Below are 20,211 nucleotides of genomic sequence, written 5' to 3' on the forward strand. Positions count from 1 at the left end.
GAAAAAAAAAGCCCTGTGTATATCTGAAACAGGTTAACTCCCTGTGGAAGTTCCATGTAAGAGCATACAAGTGTGCCTTATGCTGAGGTAAATAATTGATCTATCTAGCTCAATATTATCCACATTCACTTGTAGGAGATATCTAGATTTCCCACAGAACTCCATCCTGGCGCCACTTGTGTTAGTCCCACTAGAAAGACCAAGCCAGAAAATCAACTCCACAGGAAGACTAGTACCATAGTAACTTGAGATAGGCTATAATAACAGAATCTTGCAAGTCTGGTTGTGCTTTACCTCTCCTCTTTCTTATATTCCAGTAAATTAGGCAGGTGTTTGCCTGAGCCATTTCCAAATATTATATTGTTTCTTAGGACTTAAATAATGTTTCAGCCCCCTTTGCCTTTTTCTGTCAAGATCACCTCGATTACTCCCTACAACCTGGAATTATCTCCAAGGGCGGTTCACACAAGGGCAGTTCATACATGAGATAAAGTATAAAGTGGGTTGCTTCACTAGTTCTCACATCTAGTATGCTATGTCAACCATTTGTATAGTGACAGAGAAATCTTACTCTTCCACTGAGGAGGAAACTCAAATGATCCAGATTGTTTTCTCACACAAAGAGTTCTGTATGTCTACATCAGTATGGATGTAGCTTGGATTTTAATTGGTGCTATCTAAATTTCTGAATCCATACATCAGTATGGATGTAGCATGGACTTTATTCCATTCTGTCTGAATTTTCAAATGATGGGAAATATTTCCACAATGCTGACCACTTGATGGCATGTTTAGAATATGAAAAAATGAAAGGCACTAGTCTACATGATATTATGCTCACATAGAAACATCATAGATGTCATATTAATGATCATTAAAATAGATAATTAGTATTAAAATAAGTAATTAGTAAAATTGGAGCCATTGGAATGTTGGCATTTTAATTTTTGTGTCTTGGGGATGTATTGATTTTGCCACTGCATTGGGGAGTGCTAAAAATCCACTTTACAAATTTTTCTTTCTTTCTTTAACTACCAAATTAATTCTGGAATTCTATTCACATTGCAGCAAATGTTAAAACTGGCTTTTAATTTTTATTTTATGATTGTTCATTACCAAAAATGGTTATCAAGAATATGAAAGAGTGATGCTTTACCAAAAAGGAATAAAATAAAGCTATTTGGATTCATTTAAGATTTTTCCCCTTGTCTGAATTTATTAAGTCTTTGAGTAAAATTATATCTTGGTATAAAGTCACTGAACTTAATAATTTAAATTAACCTGTAAAAGATTAGTAATGCAATACAAAAGAACAGCACTGCCCACTGCTGAAGATAATGTCCATTTGCTTGCTAATGTTAGTTTGATTTTAAATGTATCTTTCTCTTCAGGTATTTAAGATGATCTTTTCAATGATTTCTTTTTACATTGTATTTAAAAAAAAATACTTGGCACAGATTGCAACCTAAACGAGTGGGCTGATACAAAGAATGTTGAAATTCTTCCATACAAACCTAGAAACATTACTATGAGTTATTGTTTCTATTCTTTTCATTCTAAAATATTGTGTGTGTGTCGATGTACACACACATAGATACTTCATTAGTATAATCATAGCACACAATTAAGCATGCTACTTGTTTCCTTGAGCTACTCAGAGCTTAAGGAAATATATGTATTAAATATATATTTTTATCTCTTGTACCCCAAACATTCCGTCATCGTGCACTGGTTGAAATTCAAACAGTTCTACACAATTGTAGCTTTTGGATTCACTTCCTTTATGTTATTGTAGTTTTCCCATTGCCTGGAACTTTCCAGAGACTGAACTTATTTTTAAAAGATTGTTAAAATGTAATGGAAAGTAGGTTCAGTTATTTTCTTCCAGACAATAAAATTATGATCACTATTTTTAATTTTAATGCAAACATACAGTGTTTTTTAAAACCATCAGAGTAAAGGAGTTACGAAAAGAATAGAGCGGAGGATGCTGAGAGAAAGACTGGTAAAAGTCTGAAACAAATGATATTCAATATGGGTCAATAAATGTGTGGAAAAAGAAGTTTGTTCTTCTAGAATGCTACAAGCTTTCTGGTTCTGATTCTTTCAGGTTTTCTTGGGAGCTCTCTAATCTCATTTAGCGGACTGAAGGGTTGTGATATGTTTGTGATACAGATAGTCTTCAGTGCCACAGTTGTGGGTCAGCACCATGGTTGCTAGGCAGAAAATCATATGACCACGATGGACTTACAATGTCATTTCCCAACCACTCATTAAGCAAAACATCATGTGACCACAACTTACGATTTTATTTCTTTATTCTCCATTAATTCTGCTTGTCACAAGCCAGTTGGGAAGCACACAAATGACAATCACATGATCATAGGACATTATGACCATCATAAATGCAAGAATGAATTGCAAATCTCTTGTTTTCAGCATTATTTATTTATTTATTATTTATTTATTAATTGAATTTGTACCCCGCCCTTCTCCTTACGGACTCAGGGCGGCTGACAGCCTGATAAAAAAACAAATACAAAAATACCCCAATTTAAAACATAATTAAAATGAAATATTGGATTTGGCCAGTGTCAATTTAAAATTGTTTTTAAAACCCCACTAAAAACCTCCCCCTAGGCCAGTCCTGCTTGTTGAAATAGCCATGTCTTATAACATTGAAAAGTCATTAAATAAGGCAGTCAGTAAGTGAGGACAATCTGTATGTGCAATCAGCCTTGGGAATGACCCAGTAGCTCTAATTGGGGAAAAAGGAAATTACCCAATAAGAGGGATATTGTAGGAAATTCTTGTTTTCAATTCATATTCTACATCTGAGATTTTAGGCACAAGCGCACGAACTGAACAGGCAACAAAAAATATACCATGTTATGACAAATAGTTTGAAGAAAAGCTTGTAAAACCAGATCAAAATTGAAGAAATAAGATGCTGTGGACAAGTCTTCCCAAGATGCTGAGTCATGAAATCGATCTTGATTAAGAAAAGTAATGGGCAGGCAAAAGAATGAGTGATTTATGCAATATTTGACCTTGTTCTTAGAATTTCTGTAGGATTCCTAGAAGAGGAAGGATAAGGATAAGACTGACTTTCAGCTGCTGAGATGAGCAAAAAGTTTATGAGAGGAAATTAAGCATGCATTCTATAGATGTCTGTGCTGCTATAAATAGTAAATAAAATAGAATTATTGCATGAGAAATCACTTTGATTGCAACAGAATATTTATGATCTTAATGCATTAAAAGGGGCTTGTTGGTGACTAGAGATAATCTTTAGGTCCATTATTTTCATCATTATTAGCCCCTCTTCATAGAAAGACACCTGGAAATCTGGAGTATTCATCATAAGATATATAATAGAAGGTCATACTGGTCATTATGCACTAAGAACAGGATTATAATTTTAGCTTAAAAAGTGTGGTAGATTTTAGGAAAAACAAGAAATTATATGGAGCAATGCAGAATACTGTAATTCAAGTTGTTGTTGTTGCTCTAAACTTTGTTAATCCAACTTTCCCTCTGTGAACTCAAAGCAGCATCAATGTTGTTCTCTCTCTTCTACTTTTACATATAGAATGACGTCCTATGAGGAAAGTTTAAACTAACAGACAATAATTGAGTCCAAAGCCAGTTAATGAATCTTAATCGTTAAGTAGGTATGAATCTGGTTATTTACGGTCCAAATTCTACTACACCATACTATTGAGAAAGCAGCACAGTGGCCTAGAGATAAAGGCCACTCAGAAAGTCGAGAGTTCAATCCTAGACAGTGACAGATGTTTCTCTATCAGGGAGCAAAGAGAAAATATCTGCTGTGAACTCTGTGTAGGCATCAGGAAGGACATCCAGCCAGTAAATGCTCAACTCCATTCAGTCACCCTAACCTCACCCCGATAAAAGGGATTAGGGAGTTGTAAAAAAGAAATATATATACTATTTAAGTTAGTATGCTAGATTTTCATAGTACCATTCAGATACAGGTTGTCCTCAGTTTATGACCACAAATAAAACCAGAATTTGTATCGTAAGTTGTTGTGATCATAAGTCAAGTCAGATTTTTTTTGATAATTTTTACAGCAGTTGTTAAGTGAACCCCATGGTCATTAAGAAAATCCAATGAGCATTTTTACCATAAATTGTCAAAACAAAATTATAAATTATGATTGTGTACCTGCAGGATTCTGTCACTGGTCATAAATGTGAACCAGTTGCCAAGCATCCAAATTGTGATCACATGACCCTGAGGATGGTACGATGGTCATAATTGTGAGCACAGGTCATAAGTCACTTTTTCCAAGGTTGTCATAACTTTAAACTGTTGTTAAATGAAGGGTTGAAAGTGGAGGACAACCAGTAGTGGGATCCAGCCAGTTCACACCCCTTCAGCAAAACCGATAGCTAATTTTTTGTTGCTCAGGCCCAGAATGGACTTCCGGAAGCGGCATCCACACAAAGAACCGGTTGTTCACATATTTGAATCCCACCACTGAGGACAACCTGTATGCTAGAATTAAATTCCCATAATTGCATGCCTGCACAAAGAAAGTGAGAGTCATCATATCTGAATGGCAGCAGGTTGGGTCCAAAGTATGCAGTGTTGGCAGCTCTGTTCACATTACTCAATTCAGAGTAAGAGTGCAATAAGCAGATTTAAAACCAGTAAGGAAATAAAACAGTTTTCCATATATTTCTCAATCAGTTTTCTTGATCTTTCTTTTACAGTCTCCTCCCACTTGCTTTGTCCCACCTCTCTTTCTCACTTGGTGAGGCATATTGAATAAATTCTGAGCCTTGACAAGAGAAAGATTCAGGTGATAGGCAGTTTGTTTAAGTTAAAATGTCTTGTAGCAATTTGCTTCTTCTTCTAAAGCTTTATTTTAGTTTTATTTTTCATTATACATGTATTATATTTTATCAAAGGGAATAAAATACAAAACAGAAAAAAACAGAAAAACATACACCCAACAGTAACAAAAGGAAAAGGGGAAAATGTGTTTAAAAAAGAGAAAAGAATGACCCAAACAACAATTAAGTCCAACATTAAACATAGAAAAAAAATCCATCCTGTCTGGCTGCTGAAAAGAAAATTTAAAAACCTGATAAATTCTCCTCCTCTTGCATAATAGTTATAAACTTTCTCATCCTTATTTAATAAGAAAGATATATAAGCAAATATTTCAGATGAGGAGGTCTCTATCTAATAATCAAATCAAGCCAACACTTAATATATATAAAAAAGGAAAGTAAAAAAGTAAAAAAACACAAAACAATATTCAACAGGTTAGCCCAAATATTACACTAGTCTCCAAATGTATCCAACACCTTCCTCCTCCTATTTTCCCCACAACAGCCACCCTGTGAAATGGGTTGGGTTGAGAGAGAGTGATTGGCCCAAAGTCACCCAGCTGGCAATCTTAGCCCAATCAAAATATATAGGCAAGCGCCCCAGAAAATTCAACGCTATAGTTGGATTTTTCAGTTCCATTCAACTGAGCACATACCCCATTTAGAGTAGGTATGCAGTTGGAGGATAGGCCTGCCTTACGCTAAATGTCATTTTCTTCTTTTACAAACGCTTCCAGGACTTACGGATTCCATCAGCTGTGATAAGCAAAATTTAAAAGAATGGTGCGCGTTTATCATCGTCAACCCTGCAAGACAACTCAAGGTCAGATGGGATTCTGCATCCTCCTTCATGATTGTAAATCTTTGTAGGAATGAAGAAGAAGCTTTACATCTTTGCAAACTAAATTGAGCTTCTCCATTCCCAGAACGTTGTTTTCATGAGGGAATGACAAAAGTCCCATACCCTCCTTCTTACAAAGGGTAGGAGGAGAGAAAAGAACAGAGCCACCATTCTTTATAGATATCTTCCAAAGTGTAGATGACAAATGGGGAGAATTGTGTTCTGACTATTCACTGCATGTTTTTAAATTCCTTTCCATTTTAGACATTGCTAAGTACTTCAATAATGTTGTGTACTAATTAAGATAAGAATATTGATTTTTTGGGGGGATGTGGAAGTTTTTTCTCCTAGTTAGGAGAATCCATATTTCATTTTTATAATTACTTAATTGTTAATTTTGGGACATACATTTTATTAATAGTCAGAGCAGCTTACTGGTGGAACATCCATGCAAAGTCTCTGGAGTTGTTTTTTAAAGAAAAATAAGTGGAATCAAGAGTACCTTTCTTATAGTCTATGGACAAATATTAAAGAGCAATAGCACTTAGACTTATACTCTGCTTCCTAGTGTTTTACAGTAAGTAGATATATGGATTGTATACTTGTAGATTTGATGATTCCAGCAGTCTCTCATTTAATGCTTAATATTTAATAAAGTATTCCCTGAAGTGGGAAGAACATATTTCCCTAAAATATAAATGTTCTAGCTATTATGGTTCCTTTTTGTTCTCTGTTGTGTGGACTTGAAATTCTTGCTGAATCAGCACGTGAAAGTCATGGCCTACAGGTTTTGGCTGGTGCACCATTTATGGCTAATTTTAGAAAAATGGGCAGTGGCTACATAACTCACTCTTTAAGGGGCTGCTCTTGAAGACTATTCAGAAGCTACAGCTGGTGCAAAATGCAACAGCTTGTCTGATCATAGGTAAGAGGCATTGTAGCCATATCGTATCATTGCTGGGAGCAGTGACTATTTGCTTCTGTGTGACTTTAAAACCTCTGTTCTATCCATTAAAAGAAAATTATCATCTTCCCTTAATATTAGTGAACTAAAAGTATATAAAAGAGCTGCGCTGTTTAAGCATCACTTCTGACATTTGCTACACACTGCTGCACAATATGAATGCATAGGTGTATATAATATCTATATCATAAGTCTGTTTCTGTGTCTACATATGGAAATATAAGCTGCATTGTGATAAAAAATATATAGCCAACCTTTTTCATTCTCCAGCTACGGAAATATGACTATATATTGTTATGCATTATATTTTCTCTGATATTCCAACACACATGATAGTACCACATTTATAATGTGGTGAGATGTTATGCAGTTTTTAAATCAAAAGTGTGTAGACCCCCCACCATCCAGTTGTTTATTTTTAGTTCTGAGTAGGCATCTAACAATATATGATTATCAGACATTTAAGGAACAAAAATACTAAACGTAAGTAGAAAATTAGGCTTCCTCCTGTATCTCTAAAAGGAGAAAGCACATCATTCATTATTGCTCACATTTGCATTGATAGTGTTAACTGAATTCAGAATACACACAAAAAATAAATACAGGTGCTAAAAATACAACTGTTATATTTATAACCAGCAGGATATTCTTTTATTCAAATTGACTTGTATGAGTAAGGATCCACAAAGATTTTTTTTTCATATGAGACTCTTCATTTGACCTGCCTTAAAACATAATAATGTATTAATGAGTCATTTTAAAAAGATCATGTTAATTTCCCTATCTGTGGTCGTAAAGACAGCATATACCTAATCAGGTTTGCCCTTTCAATTAAAGTTGTTCCAGGACATTCTATTTAGTCAGCACCCTGAATGGATCATTAAAATTCTCGTTCGGTAAGAGTTGTGCATGGAGCACTGTTGTTTTTAAATTCCATTAAATCCAAATGGTCTTTATCGCCCCATGACCACTGTGACTTCAATCAGCCAATTTAATTACCTTACAAAATTGTTGGCACACGGAGCAAAGAAAAACAGGAAGGGCTATGACGTTATCAAATTAAAATCTTCCTCTCTGCTCTTTAATCTGGACCAGTCAATAACCATGCTCTACATCTCTTTCCTTCCTTCAGGGGACTCTTAACCTCCACTTTCCTCCAAATGTCTTGCTCTTTTTCTCTCTCTCTGTCTCTCTCTCTTTTCCCTTTTTTTTTTTTTTTTTTGCTTTTAGCATTTTACTATTGAAGCCTTATTCTCTACCTTATTGCAGCCCTTCCTTTTAGCACACAAAATTTCCTCTGATTCCCGGTAACCAAATAGAGGTGGGTGGGTCTGGGCTTCTCACGGTTACCTCTGAGCAGCCTTTCTACATCATCCCTAAATCAAAAGGTCAAAATTATCTCCCAGTATACAAACATCTTCAAGCACAGTTTAAGCACCTGCAGAAAAATAGTGAGGGGGGTAATGATGATTTATTCAATTTTAATGTGTTAATACATAATTCAGCTTGACTTTATTTTCCTATGCAGAGGATTGACTGCAAGAACCAGCAAGAATCATTTTCTGGGCTGAGAGCAAACCTTTGTAAAGAAATCTGACTTGAAGCCCCTGCTGTGGGCACATTCAAGGAAAAGACACTATTACCATTCAGAGGAAAAGACCACGGAAACCACACGGACAGTCCCAATACCAGCCTTTTTCACTCCCTGTACCTATAATAATAGCTTTGTAAAAGCAGCCATCCAGCTGTCAGTACTATATCATTACATCGCCATTAGCAAGAATATCGTGCAGGCCGTTCTGTACTAAAGCCCTCGCTGGGTTTTATTTCCCATCATCAAGGATAGAATAGAAGGCGAGATTTAATTCTGGCTGTCTGCATGGCCATTTTCATTTCTGATTTCTTTTACCTACCCCAAGAAAAGCAACAGTAACAACCCTTCAGTAATGATTAGATCACATTGTTTGCTGTCACTTCTGGTATTCTAACCAGAGACCATTTCCAACAGTCTTCAGTTAGCTGTTCTAGCAGAAGTTGCACCAAAGAGCTTTCGTTTCTACCTTGTCTATGAAAGTCTCTATTTCTTAACCTTCCTATAAAAGCATGAGCACCCTTAACCGGCTGCCAAGACTCTCAGAATGTGCTCGATAATGGAATGCCATTATTTCAACCATAATCTTTAGAGCACTCTAAAGTTTTAAAGAAGTGCTAGATATGGGCGACAATCCATTGCAAGATTCACTACCTTGTGCAGTCAAGTTTAACTCTCCAAAAGATATAGTGGATTCAAGACTTGGCTGTCACCACTTCATAACCAGAATCTTTGCTGCTCCAGAGGAGTATCTGTATTTCATATAAATGTTCTCCCTGCCTTCAGTAAACTAAATTCCCCTTGTCAGAATATTCACTAAAACAGCATATTGTTTAAAGGTCATGTACAAACAAAAACAACAGTCATAAATGTTAATATCCTTTTATCCCCAGTTTGTTCCTTTCGTTATTCAAGATGCCTGTTATTATATAATAATTTTCCCAAAAAAAATAATCAGGCAGACTTGACTCAAGAGGCCTGCAAGTTCAGCATTTAGAAGTCCTTGAAAAATCCATATAACAAAATGCAAGAGTCTTTCTAGGTGCAAAAAATGACTCTGAAAATGTTACTTTACCAATTTTCTGAACTCAGTTAAAAGTGCTGGTTTTCATTTTTAAGTTTGTAAACTCTAGTTTTTATCTTGTTTCTGGACCTAACAGCCTAGAAGAGAGTCCTTCTGAAGATGATCTTGTCACTCATGCAGGAAAGTGCTGTCACTCTATCACTTCTAATCTACCCTCTCACAAAGCACAATTGCAAACCCTAAACTTCCAAGCCAGGTGCTTCCAAAGTGCTGATCTTCAATTTACTTTTGATAAGTGAATTAGGAAAATAATTATCTTAATTTAATTGACTTTAAAATAAATAATGCCTTTGTTTCATCCTGGCCATGCCTACCGTTTTTTGGCATTCAACCCTTGAATGAGAGGCTAAATGCAATTCTTGATCTATACTTTCCTTTTGTAGTACTTTCATCATTCTAGCCATGGTCTGTCCACTGCAGGATATAAGCCTCTTCTGCATATTTCCAACCAATATGATCTTGAATCTTTGTAGGACGTATCTGCTTTGAAGCTAGAAATGACCCTTATTCTTATTCTTCAGTATAAGTATATCTTTTTCAATTTGAATCTTGAATTACTTTTAATTATGTATTCCAATCTTATTGTTTTAACCATTATTTCATATTGCTTTGTTATGATTTTTTTCTATTGTTTTATTACAAACTGAGCTTGTTGCATTTTTAACAGTAAGAGGCTATAATAATAAATAATTGGTTCAAAATATAAAAATAATAAAACATGTTGCTCCCTCAGCTGCCATTATTATATATTTGAATACCGTTGAATAGTTTTAGGAACAAAGAAGTCCAAAGAAGACAACACAAGAAGAAGAAAAAATGAAGAGATGCTGCATTTTGTGACAATAAGCAATGTACTACTCACTGTAAGAGGTGAATAATGTAGGATAATTTAGATCAAAGTGAAGAGTAAATTCAAGTCTTATATGTACCATAGCTTTAAAGATAATTTGTTTGTGAGCGCTCAAAGGCTATACCTCATGTTGGGCCTCAAAGAAATTTCAAAGGAAAATAAATGGTTAATTCACAAGAAACATGGAACTAAGTAATGCAGACCTCGTTGTCTTGAAGCTCTTCATCATAGAGATGATGGTGGTGATGATGATGTATTGCAAATTCATGTAAAGAGACGGTTAGTATTATATTTCCAAAGTATTTGATTCTATATTATATGGTACTTCATTAGTTATGACTAATAGTTCCCAAGGAAGAATGGGGTATTCATGCTGTTTGTGACATAATCTCAAAAGAAAAATTTACATGTTGTCTAGATTTTATTCCTTCTGCAGTAACTTATTTTCCACACTTCTCAGGAAGTTTATTTCTATGCTGTATATATTTTTATTAACTTTGTATCAAATTTTAAATTCTGATTTATACCTCTCAGTCCCTGTAGGCCATTGTTATGGAATGATAGAAAAATACCATAAAGAGATAAAAATTGTATTTGCAGTCAATCTTTATGGTCCATTGTGCATGTTGTGAGTAAAATCAATTTAGGATTTTATAGAAAATATCTTGAAATATTTGAAACAATTTAAAACTTTCTATAAACTGAAAATATTATATGCAATATTGTGGAAGCAGCTAATAAAATATTATAAGAGTGTTTATGAAAACTGTAGATTACAAGAGCAATCAGAAAATCTGTGTTCTACCATTCACTTAGGAGATAGAGTGCCTCTTCCAAGATCCTGGTTATTTAGCAGCAAAAATATAATTTAACTCAAAGGAACAACCTGTCTACTTTTATGCCACAGCTATTATTCATATGCAAATGTATGCAAGTAGATGAATTGAGTACAAGTAATATAATATAGTACCTATACATTGGTTATGATTTCTTTAATAAGATGACATGCCTAAATTTAATAATTATTTTCTTAAGATTGATAGATCAATTGTACACAGAGACACTATTAGGAACAGCTTGTTAAAATATATACATTTTCATACCAGCAGGAAAAGTTTACAGATGTTTAAGTGAGGAAGTAACTAGGTATATAGGTTTGGCATAAAATTGATTTCAAAAGAGAAATGTTGCCAGTTTTAAAAAAGGAGAGCAAAAAGCCTCAATATTAAAAACATGAACGTCATAAAAGCATGAAGCTGAATTGTGCCTATCGATGCTTAGAGGGAGATGTGCAATTTTACAGAGGACAATGCAAAACAATGGAATAAGCCTTCCACTGGATCAGCATAATCTGCCATAGATTATGTTGTTATGATTCATTGTATTATTTATTTATTTTGGTGGTGGTCCTTGGATTGCTATTTTGTTTTCAACTCTGTAAGTTGGCCAGGAGAGCACTGGCATGGTGGTTTAAACATTAGGCTAGAACAGTGGTTCTCAACCTTTTTAATGCCGCGACCCCCAACCGGTCATAAGTCGAGGACTAAACCGGTCATAAGTCGAGGACTAAACCGGTCGTAAGTCGAGGACTACCCAACCGGTCGTAAGTCGAGGACTTTCCCTGCCCGGGAGCGCCACGCATGCATGGTTCCGCCCCCTGCGCCGGCCGAGGCGTAGCTGGCAAGCGGCAGAGACGGAGCAGGCCGACCACCAGCTGGCCCAGCTCAAGGGAGGTAAGGCACCCGCCGGAAAAGGGGAAAAAATGGCGGATAGCCTTGCTTGGTGACCCCCGTGAAATGGTCGATCGACCCCAAATGGGGTCCCGACCCATAGGTTGAGAACCACTGGGCTAGAAACTGGGAGACCATGAGTTCTTCCCGCCTTGACACAAAGCCAGCTGGGTGACTTTGGACTAACCACTTTCTTTCAGCCCTAGATGGAGGCAACGTCAAACCGCTTCTGAAAAGCCTTGCCAAGAAAAACTGCCGGAACTTGTCCAAGCACTCTCTGAGAATCCCACAAGATGACAGAGTTGCAGACACAATTGCGTTAAATAAATAAATAAATAAATAAATAAATAAATAAATAAATAAATAAATAAAAGCTTCCCATAGTCCAATGAGATGAGCAGCTGCATAAATGTATTAGATATATATTTGGGGGGGGGGATTCAAAAGAGCATGTATTTTATCCAGTTCTGAAATGATGCCACAATGTACATACACTCGGTGGTAATTCTAAAATAAATCAGTGCTAAGCGGTTAAATTAAAATATTTATGTGGAAAGAAGTGTCACATCTGTCTTCACAATTAAGGACCATTCACTGAACCGCATCACCCTCACAAGTATTTAGCTTTTGTTTGTCTGCCACCTTCCCTTAAAGAAAGAATCTGAAGATTGAAAGCTTTCATCAGATTGTTTAAAATAAATAAATATCTGGAAGATCAATCTGAGGCTCCCCGCAGCATCCTTTTGCTTCTGCTGGTCCTGGGACTGCCCCATTGCAATAAATCTTTCCTTGGGCTTTTCTCTCACTTTAATGACCCTTTCAGATCTCAATGTAACCACCAGGATAGTGTTTTAAATCTTTTTTTAAAAAGGCTTCCCCCCCCCAGAAAGATTCAGAAATTTACATGTTTGTTGGTGGCAAAGAATAAGCTAGAGAAACAATAGGCAGACAAAAGTGGATCTGTTTTCTTGGCCAACAATCTGAATTGGCATTTGGTTTTTATTTCACTGGCCTAGATGGTCACTGGCCTTGGTCTCTCTTTCTCTCTCTTCCTCCCTCCCTCCCTCTTTCTCTCCCTCCCCCTCTCCCTCCCTCAGGTTGAATTATTATTGTCTAACATAGGGCTACCGCTTCTAGGCTGCAGAATCACTAACTTACTGTTACATGCATCTAATGCCAAGTAATACAAAAATAATGCCAATTTTTAACCACAAACATTGTAGCTCTATTCTAGCCCCACTTTCCACAGAGGTTGACTGTACAAATGCTGTACAACACTTATGTGCCAGTGTTAATGGGAGAAGCACGGTCAACCTCTGTCTTGATTTATGTGTAATGGAGTTAAAGATTCCCAGAGTAGCTCAGAAGAAACTTGGAGAGGAAAAGAAAGAAATGGAAAAATGATTTGCTGACTATGCTTTAGGTCAGCAGTTGTCAACCTTTTCTTCACCACGGACCCCTTTAAATACCTTTTGTGGCCAAGGGCCATGGCCCCAGACCACCAAGACGTAATTCAAGATTTAAATCATAACATTTCTTCAAGCCTTTGTGGACCCCTTGTGGTGACATTGTGCCCCTCCCCCAGGAGTCCGTGGACCACAGGTTGAGAACCCACTGCTTTAGATCAAGGAGCAAAAATACCAGCTGAAGCCACAGGACAGCTAGTGTGATGGAGCAATTAAGATGACCCAGGAATAGGCTCAAGTCCACCCACAGCCACAGAGACCCTTTGGATGACTTTTGGTCAGTCGATATTTCTTAGGCTTGTTCTAAGGAAAATTGGTGGAAGAGTACAACATATATTCCCTTGAACACCTGGTGAAAAGATGAGATAATGGTCTAAGGAATGTTGGACGAGGCAGGGAGGAGAAGGAACAGAGTAAAAAAGAGCAGGGGACTGGTGGCTACTCTCAATGCTCCAAGTTCAATGGAGTAGAACGAGCAAAGAGCCAATGTTCTCTTATCTGCTCAAAGGATGCTTTCTTCCTTTAGCCAGATATTCCATCTGAATGGAACTTCTGATTATTTCGGTGGATCTCATTCATTTTCCTTTCCCTACAATGGTTGTTCCCTACTCCAACCATCCAAGGGATTGCTTTTATTGAAGTTTGAGCACACACAGTGCCTGCACACACACACACACACACACACACGTGTCAACGTTTTAACAAATTCTTTTACATTCTCTGGTGAAACCAGGCAATGTGCACAGCTGACAATTACCAGGGTCCTCTCTCCTCCACTATCACCGTATCTCCAGTTTTGCTGCCTCTGGTCACTAAAACTATGCTGGGAAAAAGCAGCCTCTGAAATCTCCAGATTCCCTGCCTTTTCTGCCTCGGATATCTTCTGTGGCAGGAAAAAAAAAAAGCTCTAGTTGCTGTTTATTCATATCTCTTTTACCCAGAACATAGTTTGGGGACCAGGAATGGTACCCGATTCCGATGAAGTTGAGAAAATGGGATTTAGATGAGATTAGGGTCCATTGCTCCCCCATTGGAGTTACACAGACCTAACCCACCCAGATCAATCTTCCACTGGACAAGTCTGGAGAAGTGAGAAGGAACTCCTGAAAAAAAACAACAACCCAGTGCTTGGAGAAGGAGGGAGTGAAACCTTCATTGTCGGATCAATTAACATTTCACTACAAACTATTCCTTGAAACAGGCCTAATGGGATGAAGTTGCCCACACGGGCAGCTTTAATTAACCCCACAGAACCTCTCTGGTGAAAGTTGCAGGGGAAAGCATAATACTGATAAGCCAAAAGCCCAGCGGATGTCAGTGCTCAGTCACACTTAGTGACAGTGTTCCTGTCACGAGCAACATTCCTCTGCTTGGTGCTTTCAGCAGGCTACGGATCAGTTCCTGGCAAGCCATGCCCCACAGGTGTTTCAGAACTACCTCGCGCCTCATTCGAAAGCAGGAGGCATTCCTGAAGATGGTTGCTAACAGCAACGCGACAAGAATTGCGGGCAGGGGCTTTGAGGGGGGCCAGGAAGAGAAAGAGACAGGAAAGGTAGCTAGGAATGATCTAGCTTGCCACATAAAGGCCACTGGAGCATCCCCACGTCTCCCCTGATCCCAGCTGTGAGTTCCTTCCTCGATTTTTAACCATCTATCTTGCTCCAACGCGCAGATCTGCCGATGCCCACTGGAAAGGGAGTGTTTTAGTGGCAGGAGAATGCTCGGAAGACAAACACGCCTTGAATTGGGCACAACTTCATTCCAATATTATTTACCCCTCGTTGTTCCAATACTGTAACAACAATCCAGAATGATCCCAATCGACAGGAGCTTAGCTGTGGGGCTGCTTCAATAGGCACCGGTGTCTCCACCTTAACTTTTTCTTTCTGCCAGAGGAACTTTTCTTGGATAGATTTACTGCCAGAGATGACAAGAAGCCTGACCTTGAACCTTTCCTCCCCGGCATTTTCTGATTTGCTTGCATTTTACTCTACCCTCCCAAGCTGGATTCACACACTGTTTATTAAACTATCAAGGAGCGATAGATTTCTCGAGAATGCGGGATGGAAAGGGAGGTGTCAGTTCTTTTGAAAAAGTCGAGGCTGAGATGTCCCCTTAAAAAAAAAAAAAAAAAAAAAAAGATCCAACAGCCAATACTACCGCTGACCACAGCCATCCAGTGCCTCTTTCGGGGGGGGGGGAAACTCTGACCTTCAGGATCCTACTAGAGAGTGACTACTTAAGGACACCGTATTGGCACCTCCAGCCCAGGTACTCTGCTCCTAAAGAACTTGCCCACAGTCCCACTTTAGAAGCCCCCGTCCTTCTCTGCCACTGGCTTCTGGGGGGAGGGTCTAGATTGCCGTTGTAGTCCCAAGCAATGCCCTTGCCTGGCTCAAGGTACGCGTGCTTCACCCTCTCGCTATCGGTGAAAAGCCCTTCACAAGACCATTTGATGGATGGCGGAATGGGGCGGGAAAGAAAGTACAAGTGTTAACGGAGTTTCCAGAACTGCCCTGTTCGCCAACAACTGACCCGCGCTTGCAAAGCAAGGAAAACGGCGTCTGACAATGAAAGCTGGAGCGTCTGACTCCATTCAGACGGACAAGGACTTGGATCCCGCCAAACCAGAACCAGCCAACTTCGAGACACACACACCCGCCCCCGACGCTCGCGCATACCCAACTGCAACTCGGAAAAGACCACACAAAGCCAGCTTTTTTTTCCCCCTTCCTTTTCTAAAGAGAAGTCCAGCCCGCCCTGCTTGGCTTGGCTTGGCTTGGCTTGGCTTGGCTTGGCGGGCGGGCGCTCCTCTCTAGCGGCTCCCCTCCGCTTCTTTCGCTTGTTTAGCCGCTTTGCTTCGAAGTCAAGACGGACCGGAGGGGCCGCCTTCAATGCAACCGGGAAGAGTCTAAATAACCGATTAGCCCGGAAGTAGCTTCGTCTCCTCTTCCCTCCGACCTCCCTTCCCTTTCCCTTCCCTGACAAAATCCTGGGGAACACGCATAAGGCAAAACCGAGTGGGGGGCGAGGAGGAGGAGGAGGAAGAGGAAGAGGAGGAATAATAAACGGCCGCCTTACCGAATCTCAACACATGTGTGGTGCCTTGAGAATATCCAATCCACATTAAGCAAAGCAGGAGCCGAGCGGTGCCTCTGAAGACTGGGTGAGTTAGAATCGGGGCAATAATCTTCATGGTGTTCCCTACGCACACCCGCGCCGCTTCCCTCTCGGCCCCCTTTGCTTCAGCGTCAAGGTTTCCCCCGCGGTCGGGTAAAGCGCCAAGGAGCCGTGAGGAGGAGCCGGGAGGAGGAGGAGAAGTGCCTGGCCCTGAGACGCGCGATCACGGCATGGTCACGCCGAGGCGAGGGGGACTCTCTCCGCTGCCCAACGCCACCAGCCAAGCCTGCATGATCTTCGCTCACTGCGCCAAGGAGCAGCAGCCTTCGCCTGCACGGAATGGTGGGACATCCATGGTAGTCGGGCGAGCGGGAGCGGAAGGAGGAGGAGGAGAGAGAGAGAGAAATCCGGGAGCAATCCAGACCCCCAGGTGTTGGCGCGCTGGCCAGCCGGGCGAACCTAGGAGACAAGCGAGAGGAGGGGGGAGGAAGGGGCGGGGGGGGCAAGAGAGAGAGAGAAAGAGAGAGATCAATAGGCGATCCGGATCGGGCGAAAACCGCCGCCGAGCAAGAGGCGGGCGCTCGCTTGGCCGATGGGTTTCCCTTCCACTGAACTGCCGCACAGCTTCTGACGCGCAGCCAAGATGAAGTGTGAGAAACGGGAGACGGCTCGTCTTGTCTTGAGGCCGCCTTCCCCCCCTGGCTTCTCTCGTTCAACCGAGGCCTTGGCCGAGCCAACCTTTTGGAGTAAACATGTACGTTTCGAAAGGAACTGTGGCTTGTTGCGACGCGCCTCGCGTTTGGATGGTCTCCTTTCCAGTAACCTGTTGTTTTCTGGGTGAGGAGCAGACAGATTCCTAGTTAGGTCTGAATCGGTCTGCTCGCCTGGTCTAAACGCAGCCGAAGCCGAGACTGAAAGAGTCTGCGGAGGTCTGGGTCGAGGGAAGGACAGGGAGCCTGCTTGGAGCCCCCAAGTCCCATTCTGGGCCCTTCTCGACATTGCTCCACTTTGATTTCGGTGGGACTGGCGTCGGTTTCAGCCCAAAGTCTTGAAACTGAGAGCGGGTCGATTTCAATAAGAAGCCGTTTCCAGGCTTTAGCATAAAGAGCAAAGAAGACCGCTCTGTCAAAATTAAGTCACTCCTGGACTGAGTGGCAGAACATCCTTTTTTTAAGAGTTGGGGAAAATGACGTTTCTGTTGGTTCTGAATGTATACAAAGAACCAATAGGCATTTGCTTTCCACAAAGTACCATTCATTCATTCATTCATTCAATCCACACAACTAATTTTACATAAACCCTTTAGGAAGAATGGCAACCAGAATTAAATGCTTATCTACAACCAAAGTTGTAATCCGATGTTAGACTACCTGGAAGGAAGTTACACTGAACCCAGGAAGCTTACTATATTGTATAGAATTGCATGCTGTTGTCAGAAATAACAGTGCGTGAAGGAAACATTTTTCCCCACATTTCTGAGCTCTCTTCTCATTTATATTCCTATTACAAAAGTTCTGTTTTTAAATTCCTTTATATACCTTTGTATCGACCGCTAAGTTTTGTAAGACTAGAAACACCATATAAACTGTAGCGAATGCAATCTAAGAAGCATTCTCCAGGTTCCATTATTTGCAGTTCTTAGTGAAGTCCTTACTAATATAGAAATATAGATATCTGGAAGTCTTAGATATCTTTAAACTGAACAGGAATTCATCTTGTCTAGATCTGAATGGGGTAATTTGAGAATTTTTCTCTATTTTCATTGCTCTCTCCCACTCTGTCACAAAGAGATATACATATCAGATTAAATATATATTTATTAGGATCTTATTTCAATAGGAAATACAATTGAGATTTTTTTTAAAAAAAAATGAGTGGGCAAGAGGAAGACTCATTAAAACACATTTTGTGGAGAACACAAATCTTTTTGTATTACTTGAAAGAAAGCCATTGGCATTCAAATTGTTAAGCACTTATTATGGATCAACAGGGAGAGAAAAGGGTAACTTCTATTACTGTCCTATGAAAGTGAATGGAGATTTCTTCCATGATGGGAATGCCCCTCTCACCACTTTAATGCAGAAGAAGTTCCAAAAGACATTCTGTAAATTAAGGTGACATAAATCCATATCGACCCCCGTGTGATTATCTATCTCTCCTTAAGACTGTGGACTGAAGAAAGGATAGGCCCAGTTGCACCAAGAAGTCTAGAATCTGATTCTTCTTGTTCTGTCTTGTTTCTTGCTTTATCTAAATCACCTGGGACTTATTTGATTCATCTAGGAGAATAACAATGGGATGTTAATATGATAGGCTGCACCTTTCATGCATCTATTTCAGACCAAACTTCCTATGAAGCAGTTGCTTGATGTGATGCCTTCCATATGTAAAGAACTACAGTTCTCATAGTTCTCATAGTCCCGCAGGAATGCTGCTAAGGATATTTGATATCAAGATGGGTAAGGCTATTCCTCCTGGTGAAATAACTAAGATTTATAACTGTTAAAGCTTGTGTTATGGGGAAACAAATCAGAACAGCTTTCTATTATTAAGGTATTATCATATCTGTAGTTGAACTGAAATTTACATATTAATAAAGGATAAATAAATAACCTTGGGATTTTTTTAAAAATGTTAAAATTTGGAACTCTTACAATGATGTCAAAAGTAAATATCAGCAATGGCTACTTCTGCAGACTAACAGGCTTTTCAATGAATTGGGGGGGGGGGCTTATTAACAGTGAAAAAAGGGGATCTAGCGACCCCTTCAGTGTACTACTGGAATATTTTACCATGAAACTGCAGTGTGAGATTGTTGGATATACTATTCATTTCATAATACTTCAATTTGGATCAAAAACAAATGGGTAATACAAGGTAAAACCAAGCTGATATTGAAATGTTTTAGTGAATAGACATAATGCTAGTTTGGTATCTCTAGATGAGACAATATAGTTTTGAAAATATATTTCTTTTATTTGTAAGAATTCCCTTTTCAAAAATGTTGTAACTTAACTTTTATTAGCAGTCACTGGTAGATTTGAATCCTGTTATTAATTTCATGAGGATTTCTGTATTTTCTTTGTTTTTCTAACTAGTCAGTTTGATATTTTATAAGACTCACCAGATCCTTTTATCTGGGAAATTGAATTCTGGCAGGAGATATTGCATCTGTTTTTACTTTGCAATATTCTTTACTCTCAACTTTTGTTGGATGATTGTGAACTGGAAAGATATCACCAAATCTACTCTGCTGGATTTTTCTTCTTCTTCTTCTTCAATCCTGTCCTATTTTTGGAGACTGCCTGGACAAATCCCTACACTTTTCTTGGCAAGGATTTTCAGAAACAGTTTGCCCTTGTCTCCTTTCCAGGGCTGAGAGAAAGTGACTGGCACAAGGTCACCCATCTGGCTTTGTGCCTAAGGTGGGACTAGAACTCACAGTTTCTTGGTTTCTATCCTGATGCCTTAACCATTATACCAAACTGGAATTTTAGTAACTAAATAGTGTTTCCTTTTTTCAGTACCATGGATAGCGACACACATTTGGCCTTGCTAAAATGCTGAATGCTATATATGTGCAAAACATGTTGTAAAATATAAAAATAAAATCGCCCCGTCAAGTTTTTTTTATACAAAAAAGAAGCAAAATAGTTGAACTACTGACTCTGGTTGTTTAGTTCACATTGGTTATTCAAACAT

General features: G+C 39.1%; 1 protein-coding gene across 1 annotated transcript in view; it reads right to left on the bottom strand.

The window, feature by feature from the left end:
- The window catches only part of LOC107298786 (glutamate receptor ionotropic, kainate 2-like), a gene marked incomplete at its 3' end in the record, with an annotated part of 218,718 nt that extends 202,133 nt beyond the window's left edge, over positions 1–16,585 (bottom strand). Inside the window, exon 1 of the mRNA XM_015828153.1 lies at positions 16,471–16,585. Coding sequence (XP_015683639.1) covers positions 16,471–16,585 — 115 coding nt within the window. The remainder of the gene's footprint in view (positions 1–16,470) is intronic.
- Between the last annotated feature and the right edge of the window lie 3,626 nt (positions 16,586–20,211).

This window comes from Protobothrops mucrosquamatus, unplaced genomic scaffold, assembly GCF_001527695.2.
Source record: "Protobothrops mucrosquamatus isolate PMUCROS unplaced genomic scaffold, P.Mucros_1.0 scaffold_222, whole genome shotgun sequence".
NCBI classification, from domain to species: Eukaryota; Metazoa; Chordata; class Lepidosauria; order Squamata; family Viperidae; genus Protobothrops; species Protobothrops mucrosquamatus.